Source organism: Trichoplax adhaerens, genomic scaffold (assembly GCF_000150275.1).
Source record: "Trichoplax adhaerens TRIADscaffold_2 genomic scaffold, whole genome shotgun sequence".
Lineage (NCBI taxonomy): Eukaryota > Metazoa > Placozoa > Uniplacotomia > Trichoplacea > Trichoplacidae > Trichoplax > Trichoplax adhaerens.
Window position 1 is genome coordinate 5,893,446 of NW_002060944.1, and position 19,402 is coordinate 5,912,847.

A 19,402-nucleotide genomic window follows, 5' to 3' on the forward strand; every position below is an offset into this window, starting at 1 on the left:
ACGTACTACAGCTGTGAACGGCCTCTCATTTCGTCGCTACAATTCAGCAATCACTGTTAAGCCCAGGTTTTTTCTTTCTTTCTTTCCTCGTAGCTAAACCCTAGTCCATGGACTTGTACAACTATACTACTGTCTTTGTAAAAGTCTATGGCTAAACCATCGTGCTGTTCATTTATTAGATGATCATGGACGCTAGGTCTGTCAGCGGTTTGGTTTCATTTTAGATTGAGTACAGTACAGTATGATCTGTCTACGAGTAACTACGCACTCTCTGTCCGTTCCGTTCCATACGGTCTACTCGCTTACTCGCTATCATCTGTACAGTTTTACAGTAGAGTACATGAATATGATAGCTTGGAAAGACACCATGATTGATATTCAAGATGATGAGAGGATGAAGAGTAGGTTTATTTGTAGATTGAGAATGAACGCACATAGGTAGAACGTTAGAGAGACATACAGGAGGAGGCTACTACCAGACAGACAGAATAGGAATCTATCAATATGATACAGTACAGTACTGTAGTCATGCGTACAGTTAGACTGCTAGCATGTGATATCACTTATCGATGTACACGTGGAAGGTATTGGATGCACATAGTACACATTATACTGTATATCTGTACCGTGGTTATAGAGTGTGTATCAAATTATTTTGCCACTTTGAAAGGAATCAACCAGTGATCTTAATAAGCAAATACTGATTAAAAGTTGTTATATACCATAAAACTATCATTCGACGATAGTTTTACTGTATTTTTAAAGAAAAATATGGCCCGAAAGTGATAAAATGTTATGGAACATACTGTACAGTGTACAGTGTACAGTAGGCTGTCCATTGATATTACAGTGTACAGTACTGTAATCCAAGAGATGGGAGCTGAGCCTGCTCAGTGCACGCTCTGTTTCGGTTTCGGCGGGCACGAGAGCAAGGGAATTCCATTTGATTTGATGTTAATGAAACAAGACCTTGTATAAGTTATGCCAGGGACTTGGAATAAAAGTTCTGATGATGGTATGAGCAGCAACAACTCAAGAAAAAGTGTTTACTTTCAAGTCAACACTTGATCAATTCCTACTCTTACTGTTGTTGGCAAGGACGTGCTGTCCAGTCATCCTGCTACAGTAGGGTGTATCATTCTAGCTGTACAGTACAGTAAACTGACCAGTAAAATAAGAGACGATCGTTTCCTATCGGGGTCTCTGTACTGTACACATCCCGTAGACGAAAATCCATTGTACCTCCGTCCACGCTATACAGTACAGACAGTGGCTACTGTTGTATGGCACATACTATACCTTATTGGACTAGCAAGAAAACTTGCTAGTCCAGTCTTGTAGCCCTTAGTCCAAGTGTCGGCGTCCAGCCGAAAAGATTCCAACATGGCTTTGCAATATAGTATGCGACAAGATCGTCCTATCAATGTCCAGCAACACTATAATGTGCCCAATTTACAGCCTGTCTCCATAGCTTGTAAGTATTGTCATTTCATAGTCCAAGTCAATTGATATTTTGGTCGTTGTTGTCCGTCGGCCAGGCCATTACTGGACTAGTGTTGCCTTTTCTTCTACCTTGGTCAATGATGGATGATTCAATACTGCGCTAAAATTCTGCTTGTACCTTAATGATGAAAATCATGTCGGCTACGTTGAAATGTATACGAGTAGAATGGTAGTCAATGGAATAAGATTACTACGTTAGTAGAGTTTAAGTTGCACAAGAGTACAGTGTATGTACAATCTTAGCTAGTCACATTGAAAGGTTGACCGCCAGAAATGCTATCGATTTAGAGACTCGTTGTCTACGATACATATTGCAGTATTTTACTGGACGTCAAGTTACTGGCCAACGTCTTCAATCGTCATCCAACTCAAAATCAACAGGATCCATGTCTTTCCAGTCGTATTACATAGAAATTTCTACTTGTTCAATGGCCTTCTTGTTACTTACAGTACTGACAGTTATAGCATTCTTAGAATGAATTGCATTACTAACCAAAAGAGATTACTGTACAAAGGAACTGGAAAATATCCTGTAGACCCTGTATTACAATAGGCAAGAATATCTTGTAGACCTTATATTACAATATGCAAGAATATCCTGAACACCCCAAAGTCAACTAAAATTATACGCCAAATTTGGAGGCAATCTGCCATGTTTCAGTATCCAATCTTGGAACATCCAATGCAATGAATCTCTAGCCTTACAATCATCATACTATCAAATTGTATCGTCATACTGACTCGTAGAAGCTTTATGCATTCTTACAGGCTACAGCACGTCTGAATATAACAGGATCAACCTTTCATTAATATTTTTCTAACGAGCAGTTTAGACACGTACAGTAGCTCGAGATGCTTCTTACGAAATCACTTATAATTATGCCGTCTATACTATTAATCTATCAATACTAGATAGTTTATTTAAAACAATGCTGTCGCTGATACATACTGTACTGTACTGTACTGTAGTCAAGCAGTAAATTCACTTTCTACTATAAACGTAGATTATACGGTATATTGTCGATGGACTGTAGACCAAAGTCATCAATAATAATCACAATTACATCGTTGCATCGATTATGTATCCCGTGTAATTTACAAAATATTAGATTGTTAGCTAGTAGAACTAGTTCAAAATCTCGTAAAAATTCGAGCGAATCGCACTTGTTTCATGCCACAAAATGCGTCAGTACCGTACTACTTTGATGATAAATTTGCTGCTAAAATTGCTTTTCCATTTTGGTAATTTGAAATGCTTGGTTTATGATTATTAATAACACAGCCTACAACTACCCTTATCAATCTTCCCCCGACGTTGGTAAACCGGTAAGATCTCGTAACTTACGTTGCAATAAATTAGAATAACCTTGTAGTAATCGATGTGATTAGTTAGGTGATAGCTACATTAGCATTGCTATTCCTAGCCCTAGGGTACGAGCTACTACACTGTATTATGCACAATATTTTACATCCTTATGATTCGTTTCGGTTATAACCGCTACAGGCGGTTGTTCCATCGTAGATGGAAGAGGTAGCATAATACTAAAAGATTATAATGACTTTAGTAAACTATGCAGTTAAATTAAGTGTAGTTGCTCAAGTTAATTCTTTAATTACTAGGTACAAGTAAACCAATCTCTTCAATGGAGTTCACCACAGCAGCTGCAGGCACCTCCGCGTTATCAAATTGGCGTCACGCAGGTAAGAATCGTATTATTTGACTCTAATTTCCTTAATTTTGAACCATTTAGTTTCCTATATCATATTAATCTAATGTCAAGACTGTAGAGGATCACTAGATCAGTAATAGTTGAATATATTAGAACATAACTCTTAGCACGATCATATAAATCAATTATTATCCAACATCAGTTACACCTCTACACGTTGCTTCGTTAAAAGCTAAAGATAATAAAAAGAAGTATGTCACATTAATACCAGTATGTTACACAAATATATACAATAGTATAATTTACATAGTTGTTAGTGGCTCTACATTCAAACTGTTGTTATAAAATTTAAACCACTTTATACGAGTATTCAATAAATTGGATAATTTTCTGTAATACCATTACTATTAATATTGCTATAATAATCGACTTTTATCTCTTACCAGCAAAATAGGAATTTTGTTGTTACATTATTGCACTAATTTGAAATTGCAAATATGATTTTAATTAATTATGATACAGTTGCTACTGTCAGTTGTTGTGTCATGTTCTACTACATTATATATGGTATAGGAAACTTCAGACTAAGAATACTGCATAATTTAAGATTTACCGTTTACTAATTTCACATACAGCCTCGTATGGAACCGACTAAGCCTCCAAAAGCACCAGAGAAACCTCTTATGCCATACATGAGATACAGTAGCAAGGTTAGTAGTAAATAAATGAATTTTTATACTTCAAGTCAGCTAGGCTAGAGACTGTATATCATTTTCATTAAGAGTCCTTATATTAGACATGATAATAAATTCATAGATGTTCGAAAAAGTGAAAGAGCAACATCCTGACTTAAAACTATGGGAGATTGGAAAAATGATTGGTGCAATGTGGAGAAATCTCGATGATAAACAAAAACAAGTAAGACCTAAACTAAATATGTATAGATACAGTTTAAGCTGTGATTTACAAACCGTAACGTCAGCTTATTAAAATAGATAAAAGTTACATAGAATTGCCTTCTACACTTTTGTTGATACAGTTAATTCACTTCTTACCCTACCCTATAGGAGTACTTTGATGATTACGAAAAAGACAAGGTTATAATTCTTTCCCATTTTTCTGATAGTTATCCACTGTTTAGAAATTCTCATTTTGTAACTTCTAAAACCTAAAATTTAGAGACAATATAATGAATCTGTAAAAGCATATCAACAATCACCTGAATATCAGGCCTGGGTTATCTCCAAAGCAAGAAATAATGCTCCCCCTATACCGAATCCGAACCCGAACCAAAACCCAAAACCTCAAGGTATAGATGATACATTTTTACAATCCCTATTGATTATAGGTTTTGCTATGAATCAATGTTTCGATTGATATCTATTGTGTATGTATGTCGTGATATGCAGTAGTTCGTTCAGCACAAGATCAGCAAATATACGACAAAGCAATGCAGCATGCAGCACCTTCTGCTCCTGTAAGATTTCTTAATAGTACTTTATTTTATACTTACTATTGATGTATGCTTATGACTATAATGGGAACGTTAATAATATTCTGTTTGAATGAATAGCTACCAGAGCCTCCTATTAGTATGCAAATTATAGAAGATGAAAGCGAAGGTAAAATATATTACCTAGCTGGCTTTGCTAGGTTTATTTGTTACTGGGTATAATGATTCCATTCGCTTTATATTACAGAAAATGAACTGACGGAACAGCATATTGCTGCCGCACGTTTTTACAGAAACAATATATTAATGAATGAAATTTTCAGTGACACTGCTGCACGTGAACCTAGCTCAGGTAAGATCATAAAGTTATAACCAAAAAGTTTGGTATATGCAGAATGTACTCTTAATTTTGACGTAATATTATGAATGCCAACAGGGGCCACAGATGATCGCGTAAAAATATTAAGAGATCGACAAGAATCTCTTAAGCAAATGCAAGTAAGTGGCAAGCAATGAAATTTTATATTACAAGCAAAATATTGATTTTAATATGATCTTTATGAGTAAAATAATGACTACATTAATTTACTTGGCGATTGAAAAAAATTAGAAAAAGCAAGAGAAAGAACTACAAGAATTACAGGAAAAATTTGAACAAAAGAAGAGGAAATACGTGGAAAATGATGAAAAGTTTAGAAATAAATTGAAAGAGGTAATCACAACTCTTATCCCATATATATATGTATCTATATGAGATGTAGTCATGCAAAATTTATTTATATTATAGCATAATATGGGCATAATTAAAGTATAAAGATTGATACAGATTGGTATTGATCATTTTAAGGAATACGAAGTTTTACACTACATCAGCTATCAAATACTACTGTATACATCGTGATAGCGGCTGATTTGAGTATGTATTTTCTTTAACGTTTATGCCCTTTCTTTAACGTGCTCAATAGTTGCGTTCGAAGAAGGAAGAAACTCATGCAGCGTTGAAGAAAGCTTCTTAAACAATGTTGTTCAAAATAATGTGATCTAATATCTGTACCATGTAACCCGAAAAATCGATGTTAATTAATTAAATTAGGTCAACGCTATATTTTGTAGAATAATATTAATGTAAGAGGAATTTGATTAATCTTCATATTACTATCTAATTGTTTAGCACAGCCTGAAAGTTATGGTTTAGGTTAGTAACTATTAATTTCCCGTACATGTAGAACGTCCTTCAACTTAACTTAACGTATTAATGTATGGTTTAAAGTTTATCGTTGCGGTACAAATGCTAATGTGTAAAATTACTGTATTCTTAATGTTTTGTAATTGATATTACTGAAATGTAGGACAAAGCTCTCGTAGTAAATTAAAATCATGGTAATTTATTTGCTGAATCTTGATGTAATGTTGACCAAATGTTGCTAATTACTGTATTATATTGTATAACAAGTAAAACACCTATCCGACATTATATTGTACATTCCTGATATTATTGTATTGTATTGAAATACATGTAAAATAAAATACATGACGTACTCTACATGATAAGATGCGGGTTTACCAAGAATTGCTGTTAAACAGATTGATAATGCTGCGTTCTGGAGTATGCATTCATTATAAAATACAATCCGGATCACTTTTATATATTCGCTATTAAAGATCTCCCATTGCCTTACAAAATCCAACAATTTGGCGGTATCGTTATTATAGTATATGTAATTGTACTGGTATATGGTTCTACGACATTTCCCGCCGCTATCCCATAGACAAAATAGTATACGTAGAAATTGTTGATCTTAGAATTTGACTTCTCTAGCAGTAAATAGCATTTCATCAACAATAATTTTAAGGAAACCGTAGAGTGACGTGGATAGCCTCTTCAAATCTGGCAAAGTAATTCCAAATGTCATTGAAATTTTACTCAGCACATGCAATTAGTACAACAGTAAAAGCTGGAAATTTGTTGGATGTATTTGTTAAGCTGAAAGCACGAAGTTAAAGAGGAGAAATAAAATATTTTTCTCCCTCAAAGGGGAAAGATGCGAACACGACACGTCTTGTCTATGGATTCCATTAAATTCTATGAGAATTTAGTCATTCACGGCCATACCACTCGTACATTCGGTATGTGTAGCAGACTACTTAATGCTGTACGATCACGCTGACTAAAAATTCTCGTCTACTTATATGAGTATAACAATATATACAACATCAGATTAGACGTTAGCTGAAGGCGCTCTTAATTATTATTGTTTAATGAAAGTCATCAACAGATTATGATAAAACTGTAATGTGTAATTGACCTGACTATATCTTATGAATCACAGATAACATAAGTTTTACGTTTAATTAATTTAAACTATGTGACTAAATATACCAAATTATATATGACTACAACAGTTAATTATGTTCACTTCGAAAGACGTACCCTATCAGTCCTAAGTGACGGTATCAAGAGTTAAAAATATTCGTAGTGCCAGTATATTAGCGACATATTTGTTGAATAGCAAATCTAGTGTGGTAATCCTAAAAGTACTTTTCAGTAATGTGATAGTTTTAACAGTAGTGTACAGATATAAACCGCACGAATTTTCAACTCAAGAATGTTTTGGCAGCGGAATTAATTCAGAATAAAATAAAAATATATATTAATATGTAACATTAAAACAGGTATCAATTTTAAGGTCCTCTTTTTTATCTTGTTAAGCCGTTTAAACAATTCCTAAAAATTCTACATTCTACAAGATTAGGTTAAAGTTATACACTACATACAAACTAGTATAGAGCTAACTTTTCAATAATTGATAGGTAAGATTCTTCGATTGCTTTATAGCTATCATTAAGGAGCTGTACTTTGTCTTGGCTATTTGCTTGAATTATCGCAGCATTGTACTCCTCGGGCTTCAAAAATTTTTGCAACTTCAACAAGTCTTTTTCTTCTTTCTAAATTCAATAAATAATATTACAAAATGATTTATATTACAAGGATGAAGTAAAGAAATCTATTTTGCGTGATCAATTTTCGATATTAATACTCTATTAAAATCTAGATAAGATAAGTGTTGTTTAAATACCTTGAATGGCTGGCTAAGCCTCTTTTTAACATAACTTTTGTAAGCCAGATACTCTTTAGCATTACTTCGATCTGTTGCTTTCAAACGGAGAATTTCATAAACTCTTCTTGCTTGTTTCTATAAACGGAAGAGTTACTTTACTATTACATATACATAAGTTTAATTTTGTGCTGTGTCGCCTATTCCACTGGTGACTAAGATTTTAATATCTAACCAAACGGAGTATTTTGCAATAGCAACATACGCTGTATACACACACATACGTACTGTAGTCGCAGTGGAAAGTTTACCTTATGAATCTTGAGTTTTTTTCGTGCCTCATTAGCCATATTCTCGTTGAATCCATCATGTAGATTTTGATCAGAATATGCTGGTAGCTTTGCGCAACGACGGCAATCAACAAAGTCTCGTAAGCTTATGAAATTCTCAGATGGATCCTCCGCTAAAATTAATCAAATGAAAGGGTGTAAACAAGCGGCAACAACGACTAATATTCTACTAATATCAATCAATAGATACTCATAGGTATCAATCTAAATAACTATAAACAATACCTGTGATATCTAAAATGTTGTCATCCTTTTCTGCCAGTGAATAATAACTTTCTAATAACTTAGCTTATGGAACGAAAAAAGTTAAGAAATTAAATCCGATCGGAATATTTCATAAACACAATAATTTCATACCTCCATGACCATTCCTTTGATATGGTGGTAATATAATGATTTGACTTGAAATTTGCATTATGAGACAAAAAGAAAATAATTAGAGACTTTTATTACTACAGATGAATAAGACTATATACAGTATACATAAATTACATCATCGACATTTCAATTCAGTTATTTATTAATTTATACCTAATTCTTGATCGAATCTTGTCGGGGTATGCGTAATAGTTATAAGAGGTCATATATCCAATGATATCATAACGAAAAGCGTTGTGATCCTTCCGCTTATGGTATCTGTACATATACATATAAGTATCGTGCATTATAATTTTATGTATCATAAACTAGGATATATTTGATATACGATGGTATTGTAAGCACCATTTAATTAGCAGACTTCCTGTAGACTTTTATAACATAATTTTAAGTAACAGTTGAGTGTTTCACACAAACTTACAGTAGATAAAATGTCCATTTTTCGTCGTCATCATCTATTTAATTAAGAAAGAGGTGTAAGCAAATTAAAATTCTTAACATCTGGGCTCGAACCTGTTATTATATCAAGCCATGATTAAGATATAGTTAAAACGAAAGCATTTTCAGATTTACAGAAATTATTTAAAATAACTTACCGATAAATGAAGCAGTTTCAATATACCAAATCAGAAAGGTTCTAAGTCTCTCGTGGTATGCTTTAAAGCCGGGTATATCAACGTTGGCCTTCGTATAAATACGATACGTAAATCAATAGTTATAGAATTAGCCAGTACCGAAATACTACATAATTTATATAATTTTTTGAGCTAGTTTTAATTGGGCGTAGTTCCACAAAACGCATTATTCGTTCTAAAAATTCAAGTTAAACTCTTTTTAAAGACAAAGAAGCAAATGAGCTCTATATTAATTTACCTTCCTAATCTCAAATGTTTGATCGTCCAATGAATAGCTATTGATTATCTCCCCGAACGGCTTAAAATTACTCTCTTCCTTTTCTAATACACGCATATATTCATCCTGATTGGTGTAAAAACCTGCAATGGACAATATAATGCAAGACAAATGAAAAAAAGGAAAGGTTACTCCTGCGATTAATTTAGTAATACTGTATCATACAAAAATGTAATAACAATTGTAAGCATTTGCTGGTTTAACTGACCTTGGGGTAAAACATCTGATAAAATTTGAATAATATCGTCGGCCTACAAGAAGTAATTGGTATATTTTAGTATAACAATGTACACGATGACAGAAGTACAATAGGATCAAAATTAGCATTATCCTACACTTGAGAGCTGCGATTATGACATAGCAACTATAGCACTATTTAAAGAACTAATTACAGTACAAATTATATCTTGCTTTTGTTCAACTTTGCAATAGAAGCAGTTAGTTATTAAACTTGTCAAATTGTGTAGTATAATATAATATCTGCTATAAATGTCACCGAAGAAAAAAGAACACATATTTATAAATTTTATTTTCTATAACTACGCTGTACGTTAGTAACTTTAGTTATTTGAGGAAGATGGTGAAGTATGCTTTTAGATGTTGTACTTAAAGATGTGAAATGAGTGATGTTTTTTTTTTTTGGAAATTACTAACTTTAACACCGTCAGAAGTAGACGGATCAATTTTCTGTGAATATGTGAATCCAAAATAAGTTAGGAGGCTCGAAGATCCATAGTATAACTAGATCATATAGGAATAGAGGATCGGAATATTTTGTTAATATCTTGCATGATATGTTAGCAAATGATAAATTTTAAATTATTCCTTGTTACAGTTTTCATTATTAGCTATCTGGATACGCAAGTATCCTGTGTGAGATATAGGCCAACATAGATTTAATCGAGGTAACTCAGTTATATACATATATTGCACGAAATGCATAACAAGCTAAGTACTTTTTTTAAAATTAATTGCTTATCACCTTGATTTCCAAATCCTTATATCCAAATATCGCTTCACTAGAATTGAGATTAGATATTGACATCGTTAGCTAATACTATATAGATTAGAATCATTGACTTTAACGGTAATTCACCAATTAAACTAAGATATTTAGAATTAATGATACTGTAGTATAATTTACTAGTATTAACTCTGCAGCCCAGTGATGCAGATAACAATCTATAAGAATAGGCATTTAAGAATAAGATGTACGTACATTTAGGGATTAGAAAATATCAATTACAGTCTAAGAATTTTAACTTTTAATCCGTACTTGTCTCCGAATAGTTGATGAGTAAATTCAGGGTGAAATGATTCTGATTTTTCAAGAACTTCATCTCCTTTACTGACTGGATACGGAGAAAAAGGGTTAATTACTTTTAGATAAAGTATTAATTTTAAGAATTACTAGGATGAAAATAGTAGAGTACAATATACATAGTACATCATATTTACTTAAATTGATTGATTGCAAATAGATGAAGATTTAAATGTATAAAGGTCTATTGTGGGGCTAGTGTAGATTGGTCTTACGGGTTCACTAAATCATTCTAAAGATCAGATTACTCGTATTGTGATAAAGTGTCTTCAAAATAACAAAACAAGAACTACAGTTTCTTGTACTACATAAAATTAGGCTTGTCTTACAACTACTAAGGACTATCTAGATTATTACAGAAAATTCATCATTAACATACGATTGGTTACAGAATGATTTTTAGCAAAACAATCATATGATAAATCAGCTCTAAATTTGCTATCATGCGATCTACTCATAATTCGGGTTTGCAATATGTAATTTTAATCTTAAGCTAATTTAGGGCTTCACAACATGCGTACATTGCTATCTTAACTTATACTGTATAGCTTAGAAGAAATTAAAGGTCTGTATAAATTTGGTGACCGAAACTAACATCGGGGAAGTTGATACAAATTATATGTATTCAGTTTCGCTTCTAGGTATTACGGTAGCTACACTTCTGCACATTTGTAACTATTGACCAAGGTAGAATGGATGCAAGATTGTAACCCTATCACATCTATGCGTCAACTATATGCAGTCTTAATCAAGTCAAGTGGTATATACTGAAAATTGATAGTTTTAAATTGTAATAGAATTGAGAAGTAGAAACCAGCATTTTTCACTGCAAGTAGACTGTACTATAAACATATTCCAATGGTGTATTTAAATTGATAGTTTTAATTGATTCAAAGAAATGGATTTAAAGTGAGCATCATTCAGAGAAACAATACTGAAAGTTACTACAGTCTAATTTGAACTGTACAACGGCGAACGATGATACAAATTTTGATCATTAAAAAGAAATCAGCATTCTGACTCCATCTTACTGCATGTGTTGGTTTAGCTTTACTTCCCTGATGATTTATCTAATCATCATTACTGTATAATTTAAACTCATTTTGAATCAATCTAATCCACTGAATAGCTTAACTATAACGAAATATTTTTATTAATTGATTCTCAATTTATCCAGCAGGTCCATTGTCAGCTAAGAAATTTCCAAAATCTACATACAGTACTATTCTACTCTGCCTTTGAAGCTATGGTCGCAGTATGCAAACCATCCCATGATTTAATTTTGTTGTGTAGATGATAACAGTATACATACCTAGCTTGAGATGGATTGCTTCATTAGCTGATGCTATCAAATCGTGATCTTTCCCGACTAAAAGAAGCATGATAAAGGTTTATATTAATTCATTATTATTTGATTAATTCTTGACGACGGCAACAGCTCAACATTGAAAGCTATCGTCTCCCCCTTGTCCATGGCAATGAATCGAACAAATATCACGTTTTTTCCTTAAATAAATTATCTATCATTGAACATGAGTAGACAATATAGGTAACTCTAGTTATGACTAGCAAAGAGGATAGATTGAGTTGTAGCAACTATAAGAAATATTGAAGTTGTTTATCGATGAAAATTTGCAACTTACCTTCCATTGCAGAAATTTACGCGGTCTTTTTTGGACTTGTGCGCATGTAGGGCATCTTCTAGTACAGTAGTTTGTATGATGTCGATTGGACGGTAGGTGGACTGAACTCAGACAGACGGATCCAGAGTCAGACTGGAATGATCAACAACGCCCTACTGTACGGTGTACAGTGTACAGTACTCTAGTAGACATACTGTACTGTCCTGTTCTGTCTGTATTGCAGTCTGTAGCATTTCAAATGATTCAAATGATTGGCCACTCTCCCTAGCCTATTTGCTGTTCAACAGCGGACTTCTCCTAAAACTGACTACTTCCGTGCCTGTTTTCTAAATCACTGGTAGTTATTGAAATCAAGGTAGCATAGTATAATAATCAGTAATCGACTAGAGGACTGACCGATTCAACAAACAAATATATATATATATGGCATATACATAGTAATCTCATTAAAAAGATCCTATACTATCAGTATAGCAAATATACAGCAATAACCAAGGAGAGTTGTGATTGATGGAATTGTTGTGCAAGTGCAGATGTTCTATTCTTAGTCAATAACAAAAGTTTTAGTCTACCTTTTCTGTCATGGATTAAAATGATTATTTATTTTCAGTAAGTAGAAATGGAGTAGCAGATAATAAGATTCAATGCAATATGACTTAATTGCATACTGAAGTACTGTCATAACGGATCAACGTTGATCCATCAGAACGAAGTATTGAGCACAATATTTTAACGAGATCAGAGACGAGAATGTCTGTCCATCCAAAAGTGATCAATCCAGGGTCTTCTTCTACTGTACTCTACACAATACTGTGGTAGGTAGTCCATGCTCAGCTGTGGACTACTAAAATTGATTAACGATAATTAAAGGTATTTTAGTAGTGTGTGTATAATCCCACCCACAACCACTCTTATCCTATGTAATGTTGATCCCATGATAATTGATGCAACCATTGCTCTTTTCTTTTAGACTATTTTAGACTACAAGATGCAACCGTAGAGCGAAAATGGCACGGAAGCACTAGCTAATAATGCTGTAAAATCGAGAACGGAATAGACAGTAAACAAGACGCGTTGAAAACGTAGCGCATGTCTACTTTAGCTTGAGCACTTTTTCCATAAGTCCAAATGTCTAATGCTTTCTAGATATCCTATTGTAAATTAAAAGCATGACTACCGTAGGCGAATACTGCAGCTAATTTTGAATGAGCCCAATAGTTTACCATAGTCATGACAATGTCGACAAAACATGGCATAACTTAATTAATTGTACAGGTATTATTCTACTGACTAGAATATCCACTCTGCTGCTATCCCTACAGAATTCAAAACATGACTTTAGCTAGGGCTTCAGCTAATTTTAAATGAGTTTCATGCTTTGTAATAACGTGTCTGATACTCTGATGATTGAAAGTGTCAACACAATCAATTTAAAACATCATTTTAGCTAACTTTAAATGTTTACAGCTAATACTTAGTAGGTAACATGTCCAAATACTCCGCTAGTTGAAAGTATCGAACACAATCAATTTAGAATATCGAATGTTTTAGCTAATTTAAAACATGGCTTAATCGTTCAACTTCCAATGAATCGAATACTTTAAAGGTATCGCATCTAGTGTTGTGATAATTAGAATATCGATTGACACAGTAAATTCAAAACAACTTGAATAAGTTCGAAATGGGTCTAACTATACCATAAGCTCGATAATTCTATACTGCACTTCGTAGTGATACAACCAATGCAACAGCTGGGTTAGGTCTTAAATCTCGCTCGAGCCCAGATACAACTATGTTATTGATGCCGGGAAATAGCCATTTACTCACTTGATGAATTACAGTTTTAGTTTAACCAGTCTGTGGGGAATGAATCTGCAAAACATATTGCAGGTAATAATGGAGCAGGTGTTTAGCAGACTACCGTAAACCGTAGAGGTCATCGCTAGCCCTTATGCCGTTTGTATTGCACTGCGCCTGAATTGGCTTTAACAAATAGGGAGGCAGTGGGCAGATTTTGATGTTTGTGCCTTTAGATTGGTATTCTCTTGAACTAGGATAAATTTACTAGTTAGTGTATACGAAAGGATCATTAGTAGTTTAGCTAAAGGATCTCTTCAAAGACAGTAGAGTATTACGACATTTTCTTAATGCTGTAAGATCATCCGTAGCAGACGTTTTGATGGCTCCATTGCAGCCAGCATAGCGTCCCACTTGGCTTTAGTCTTTCTGTCCGTGCTCCAGGTCGTGATAGAGATGCTATAGTAACATAGTAACGAAACGCCGACCTGGCCAATCCATCCCAGTCGATAGGGAATCCAAGACCTTACCCAACCATAACAGGTGTCACTATTAAAAATATAGTCATACTAGCGTATCTGTACTGCAGTCGAGTATAGATAAACTGAGACTCCATTCCAGCTGTCCTACTGTCCTGCGTCCCGGGCTAACGCCAAAGCGGAGAAAGGCAGCAGGAGCTTAGTGAAACTTGTCAAGCAACACCCCAGCAAATTGAATTTTTACTCTAATTCCAACATTAATCAGTTCTAATTCATCGATTGTCAATACCATGTCACAGAGTAATAAGCGCAATAAACCAAATAAAACGAAATCTACTGATATATTAAGAGTCATGGATAAATTCGGCAATCAAGAAAAGAAAGCATCCCGTAACGATGGGCCAACAACAACTCCAACCAGTAGTAGTAATACCAATCATGAAAGCACAGGTTAGCTAAGAATATACAATGCCTATATATACATACTATCCGAGTTCAACAGGATTTATAACAATATTGCTATATCTGGATTCGCTTTCCTTATTTAGCTAACCCAATTGTGTTCAACTAATCCTGATAAAGTGCTTTCATAATTGTCGAATAATATTGCAATCATTTAATGTACTATTACAGATTAAGGAATTAGGCATGCATGGCAGTTTAAGTCGATGTCGATTTCGTGGCGTCTGCTGGCGAGTAAGATAATAATCAATTAAAAATTCGATCGATGCTTGTTATATTGATCATGGAATTAATCAACCTGCAACACAGCCTGGATATACAATAAATAGAATTTAAAGGTGATACTCTACCACTTTTCCTAGGTTTTCCTCGATTGCTTACCGCGTGATACCTCTAAATGGATTACTGCAACCACCAAATTAAGGAAAAGTTATGACGAAATCAAGGAAAAGGTTCTTAAATACAGCATTATATTCCCTATCTTACCCTTAATACAATAGGTGGCGTAGATAATATATATTTTATGAGAGCTCTTGTTCTGTATACTAGTGGAGTAATGGTTAGGTAAATTAATTGAGAAATTTTGCGAAACTAGAATTATGGACTTACTTAATCTATATCATAAGATGTACATTTTGAGTTGAAATATCCTCTATTAATGTAATCAATATCTTGTTACATTGTGCAGTATTTATTAGATCCTCATCAGCAGCATGGCAAAGACATAAATATTGATAATCCACTTTCTCAGGATAAAGATGTAAGTAAATTTATTTAAAGCAAATGACTACCAATCCGTATGCTGAATGCTAGAAAATCAAAATTATTTTATGGTTGCGTATTGCAAATGTGGCTTAGTTTAGTTACGGCTAGAAATTTATCATACTGAAATATCATCTTTATTTTTAGAGCGTTTGGTGTCAATTTTTCGAGCATACAGAATTAATGCAAATAATAGAACAAGATGTAAATAGAACGTAAGTATGACATGATTCAAAAAATTGATCATGTTACATCTAATTTGCTATCTATTTACAATCTAGATCTTTAAATGCTATCCTTACAGTATTTGAATATTATAGTAATGTTTCTAATTATAATTATTAGATTTCCTGAACTGACGTTTTTTCAATCAGCAAGAGTAAAGTAAGCTCAGGACAATAATTTAGTACATATGATATCAGTACATCTATGATTTCTATTAATACCTGGGTATAACATAATCGAAATGTTAAGTATACATATTTTATTATAATTAACCAGAAATATCATGATGAATATTTTATTTTGTTACTCGCGAGATAACTCTGCTCTATCCTATCGCCAGGTTTGTTGCTTTTACTGCACTGAGTAACTTACTGTTTATTATTTTATCTTATGCATTGGCATTTAGTAATAAAGAATAACATTAAGCTAACCTACTATAGTAAAAACCTATCTTTATACTATTATAAAGGGCATGCATGAACTACTCGCGCCAATAATTTTAACGTTAGAGCGAGATATAATCCATACAAAATCCAAAGCAGAAAATTTATCGTAAGTTTGATACATTTCTAATAAGCATTCATTCAAATATAAAAGTAATACTTATGAATAAATGTATTCAACGATAGTGATATCGCTCAACACTTATTGCAAGAAAAATATCTTGAACATGATTCATTGTAAGTCAGCTAAGCATAAGCTTTTTCTCCGCATTATAGCTTTTATTGATACTATTATTATTTCTTTACTTCCTTGACTTAAAAAACTTTTGTCATTTCGTAAATGCAAACGAATGTAGTAGTAGTAATATATATATAATATAGAAAGTACATTGTTAACAGCATACTTCAGTAATAAAAGCTAATAGACAGTATCTCGACGGCCGTAACTACACTATTTAATCTAACTCTGGAACTATTCTTAATGATATTGTTTTTGCCGTTGGTAATATTGTAGTCATTTATTCGCGCAATTAATGACTGTAGCTGAATGGTGGTATTTACAGCCTGAGCGAGATGAGATGAGGGAAAGGACTAAGGATAAGGTGAGCTCTTTTGATACAGTTATTACTTATTATTAGTGTGAAGATATTGTAACCAGTATTACGACCCTGCATACTATTACTTGCAATAATCTTTGTAAAAGTGTTGTGAAATTTCTTTTCAAAATGACTAATATTATTCTATCTCATTCAGTCTCGCCCTGTCGAAAATTTATTGGATGTTCGACTGTTTAAATATGATCAACATGGAAGTGATCTGGATACTCCAGTATGTAATAATAGTCCTCTTATATCTGCATAATTGCGTCTAATACGTTTCCAGCAAGCATTACTAAAGTGTATTTGAATATAATAATTTTTTCCTTATACATTACAGTCTTCTCATTTAGCAAAGAAAGTCAATTACATACAAAATGTATTACTTAAGAGGATAGATTATGAATTATGTTCTCATTTGGCAAGATTAGATATAGCCCCTCAAATATATGGAATGTAAGTTAATATCAATTTCCTCAGGATCGTCTCTTATTATAACTAGCTTTTCACAATTTATAAAAGTACAATATTCTTTGATAACAGCCGTTGGATTCGCGTTATGTTTGGTCGTGAGTTTCCAATGGATGATGTCCTAGTATTATGGGATGCAATTTTCGCTGATGGAAAACCATTTTCTCTTGTTGACTACGTTTATGTTGCGATGCTAACTTATATTAGAAATTGGCGTAAGCATTAATAATTAATTTGTATCATTATTTTCTGCTTCGACCGTAGATCTCATCAATACATAATATATATTTGTATCAGGCTTCACTAATCTGATATACTAAGTATTAAACGACATTTATAGTGTTGGAAAGTGATTATGCAACCTGTATGACAAAATTAATGAAGTATCCTCCAGCTGGCGATATCAGCTATTTTATAGATAAAGCTCTATACGTACGAGATCCTTCTGTAAGTCAGCTTATAGGTTATTTGATTTGATTAGCTGCATTTCTTACATAGAAGGTAATGAATTGAATTACCCTGTGATGTATATATACATTTGCAGAACAATATGAAACCACCTCAGTACGAGTATGGAGCTACAGTTAAAATTAGTAAAAAGGAAGTTCAAAGTAATACCTCTAACGCTAAGACTGAGCGAAAATTTCTAGCCTCATATCACGCTAAGACTCGTAATACAAGTGATAGCAAGAATAAGGAGGTAAGTCAATATTACTTCAGGTTAAGTTCACCATACCGTTAATTTGTTTTATAATAATTTATAACAGGTAACTACTAAGCAAAAGGAGACTTCGCTTTCTGTTGTTATGAAATCGCATAACACCAAGCCTATCAACATCAAGAGCACTCGAGATAGACTGTCAAAGGGCGAAGATGACGTTTTTCTGTCTCACAGTGATATTGAAAGCGATTTATGTATAATTTCTCATCCGACAAATACGAAAACAGAACAAACTCCTCGAGTGTCGAAACCAAGGAGCATTTCGTTCTCACGTAAAAGATCTGGATCAGAAAGAAAGGTATACTCGCATATTGCTATGTTTTTAACATTGTAAGAATTAAAATTTTTTAATAAGTGTATAATTTAGAGTCAGTACAATAATATATACAGTATAATATAAAATTTTAAGTATTATTATGACATATTTCTCTCTGTTATTGTAACTCTAGCGATCTACATCGACAAGCGATCCCATTGACTTAAACCTTAAGACAAAATTTGAAGACTTGAAGATTATGTGTAAATACTGTTCATCAAAAATGGATTCCTACATAGGTTAGCTATCATCTATTATTGAAAACTTAGAGCATGTCAACGGCATGTATATTGTATATATACGGTTCAAATTGAATATTCCTGTTATTAGAGAGTTTACAACAAGAAATGCAACTACTATCTATGGGAGATAGAGAAGATAAAATCTTATTAGCGGTTGCTGGCTTGAAAAAGGTAACGTATTCTTTTATAACCCCCAAAAATACCAATGCGAATTTATAGAACTATATAATTAATGCACCGTTAAGTAGAGGCATTGATATTAATTCATTATTATCGAGTTATATAATAATTTGCTCTAATTGTTAGGTTCGAGACATTCTGAAGGGTACATTACCATTTGCTGGATCACCAATAGAACCAGATGATGTCATAGATACTGACATTTTAGTTCCTGCAGCAAGAGTAGCTAGCCGTACACCCAGTCCTAGTGAAGAATTTGAAAGCAGTATTGACGTTGACGCTGAAAAGGAAGATCTTAAAGAACTTGTTGATTCTTCCAGTACAGCAACTGACGACATCAACTCCCATAATTGATTGTTAATAAAGTATACTTCCATAATATCTTAATAATAATGAAATCGGTAGAGCAAAAGGAAATTTAC

The 19,402-nt window shown here is 33.2% G+C and overlaps 3 protein-coding genes across 3 annotated transcripts; 2 read left to right on the plus strand and 1 right to left on the minus strand.

Moving 5' to 3' along the window:
• Positions 1-1,383: 1,383 nt before the first annotated feature.
• TRIADDRAFT_53566 (uncharacterized protein) lies at positions 1,384-5,642 on the plus strand (the record flags this gene model as incomplete). The annotated part of the gene is made up of 13 exons (XM_002109445.1): positions 1,384-1,474; positions 2,786-2,829; positions 3,124-3,204; positions 3,809-3,883; positions 3,990-4,091; positions 4,241-4,270; positions 4,353-4,482; positions 4,583-4,650; positions 4,747-4,795; positions 4,874-4,978; positions 5,063-5,124; positions 5,237-5,338; positions 5,592-5,642. The coding sequence occupies 13 exons, from the start codon at positions 1,384-1,386 to the stop codon at positions 5,640-5,642; spliced, it is 990 nt and encodes a 329-aa protein (XP_002109481.1).
• Positions 5,643-7,404: 1,762 nt separating this feature from the next.
• On the minus strand, positions 7,405-12,293 carry TRIADDRAFT_53567 (uncharacterized protein; the record flags this gene model as incomplete). Its single annotated transcript, XM_002110001.1, has 15 exons — positions 7,405-7,572; positions 7,704-7,820; positions 7,994-8,145; positions 8,258-8,320; positions 8,390-8,433; positions 8,564-8,668; positions 8,832-8,865; positions 9,007-9,094; positions 9,284-9,405; positions 9,531-9,573; positions 9,977-10,063; positions 10,305-10,341; positions 10,599-10,674; positions 11,956-12,012; positions 12,287-12,293. The coding sequence occupies 15 exons, from the start codon at positions 12,291-12,293 to the stop codon at positions 7,405-7,407; spliced, it is 1,200 nt and encodes a 399-aa protein (XP_002110037.1).
• Positions 12,294-14,958: 2,665 nt separating this feature from the next.
• Positions 14,959-19,334, plus strand: TRIADDRAFT_53568 (uncharacterized protein; the record flags this gene model as incomplete). The annotated part of the gene is made up of 19 exons (XM_002109446.1): positions 14,959-15,012; positions 15,196-15,258; positions 15,387-15,476; positions 15,713-15,784; positions 15,934-16,001; positions 16,132-16,170; positions 16,288-16,351; positions 16,481-16,563; positions 16,641-16,691; positions 16,969-17,056; positions 17,208-17,282; positions 17,391-17,506; positions 17,594-17,736; positions 17,862-17,968; positions 18,066-18,221; positions 18,289-18,540; positions 18,692-18,797; positions 18,889-18,971; positions 19,107-19,334. 19 exons carry the CDS (start codon positions 14,959-14,961, stop codon positions 19,332-19,334), a joined length of 1,938 nt encoding a protein of 645 aa, XP_002109482.1.
• Between the last annotated feature and the right edge of the window lie 68 nt (positions 19,335-19,402).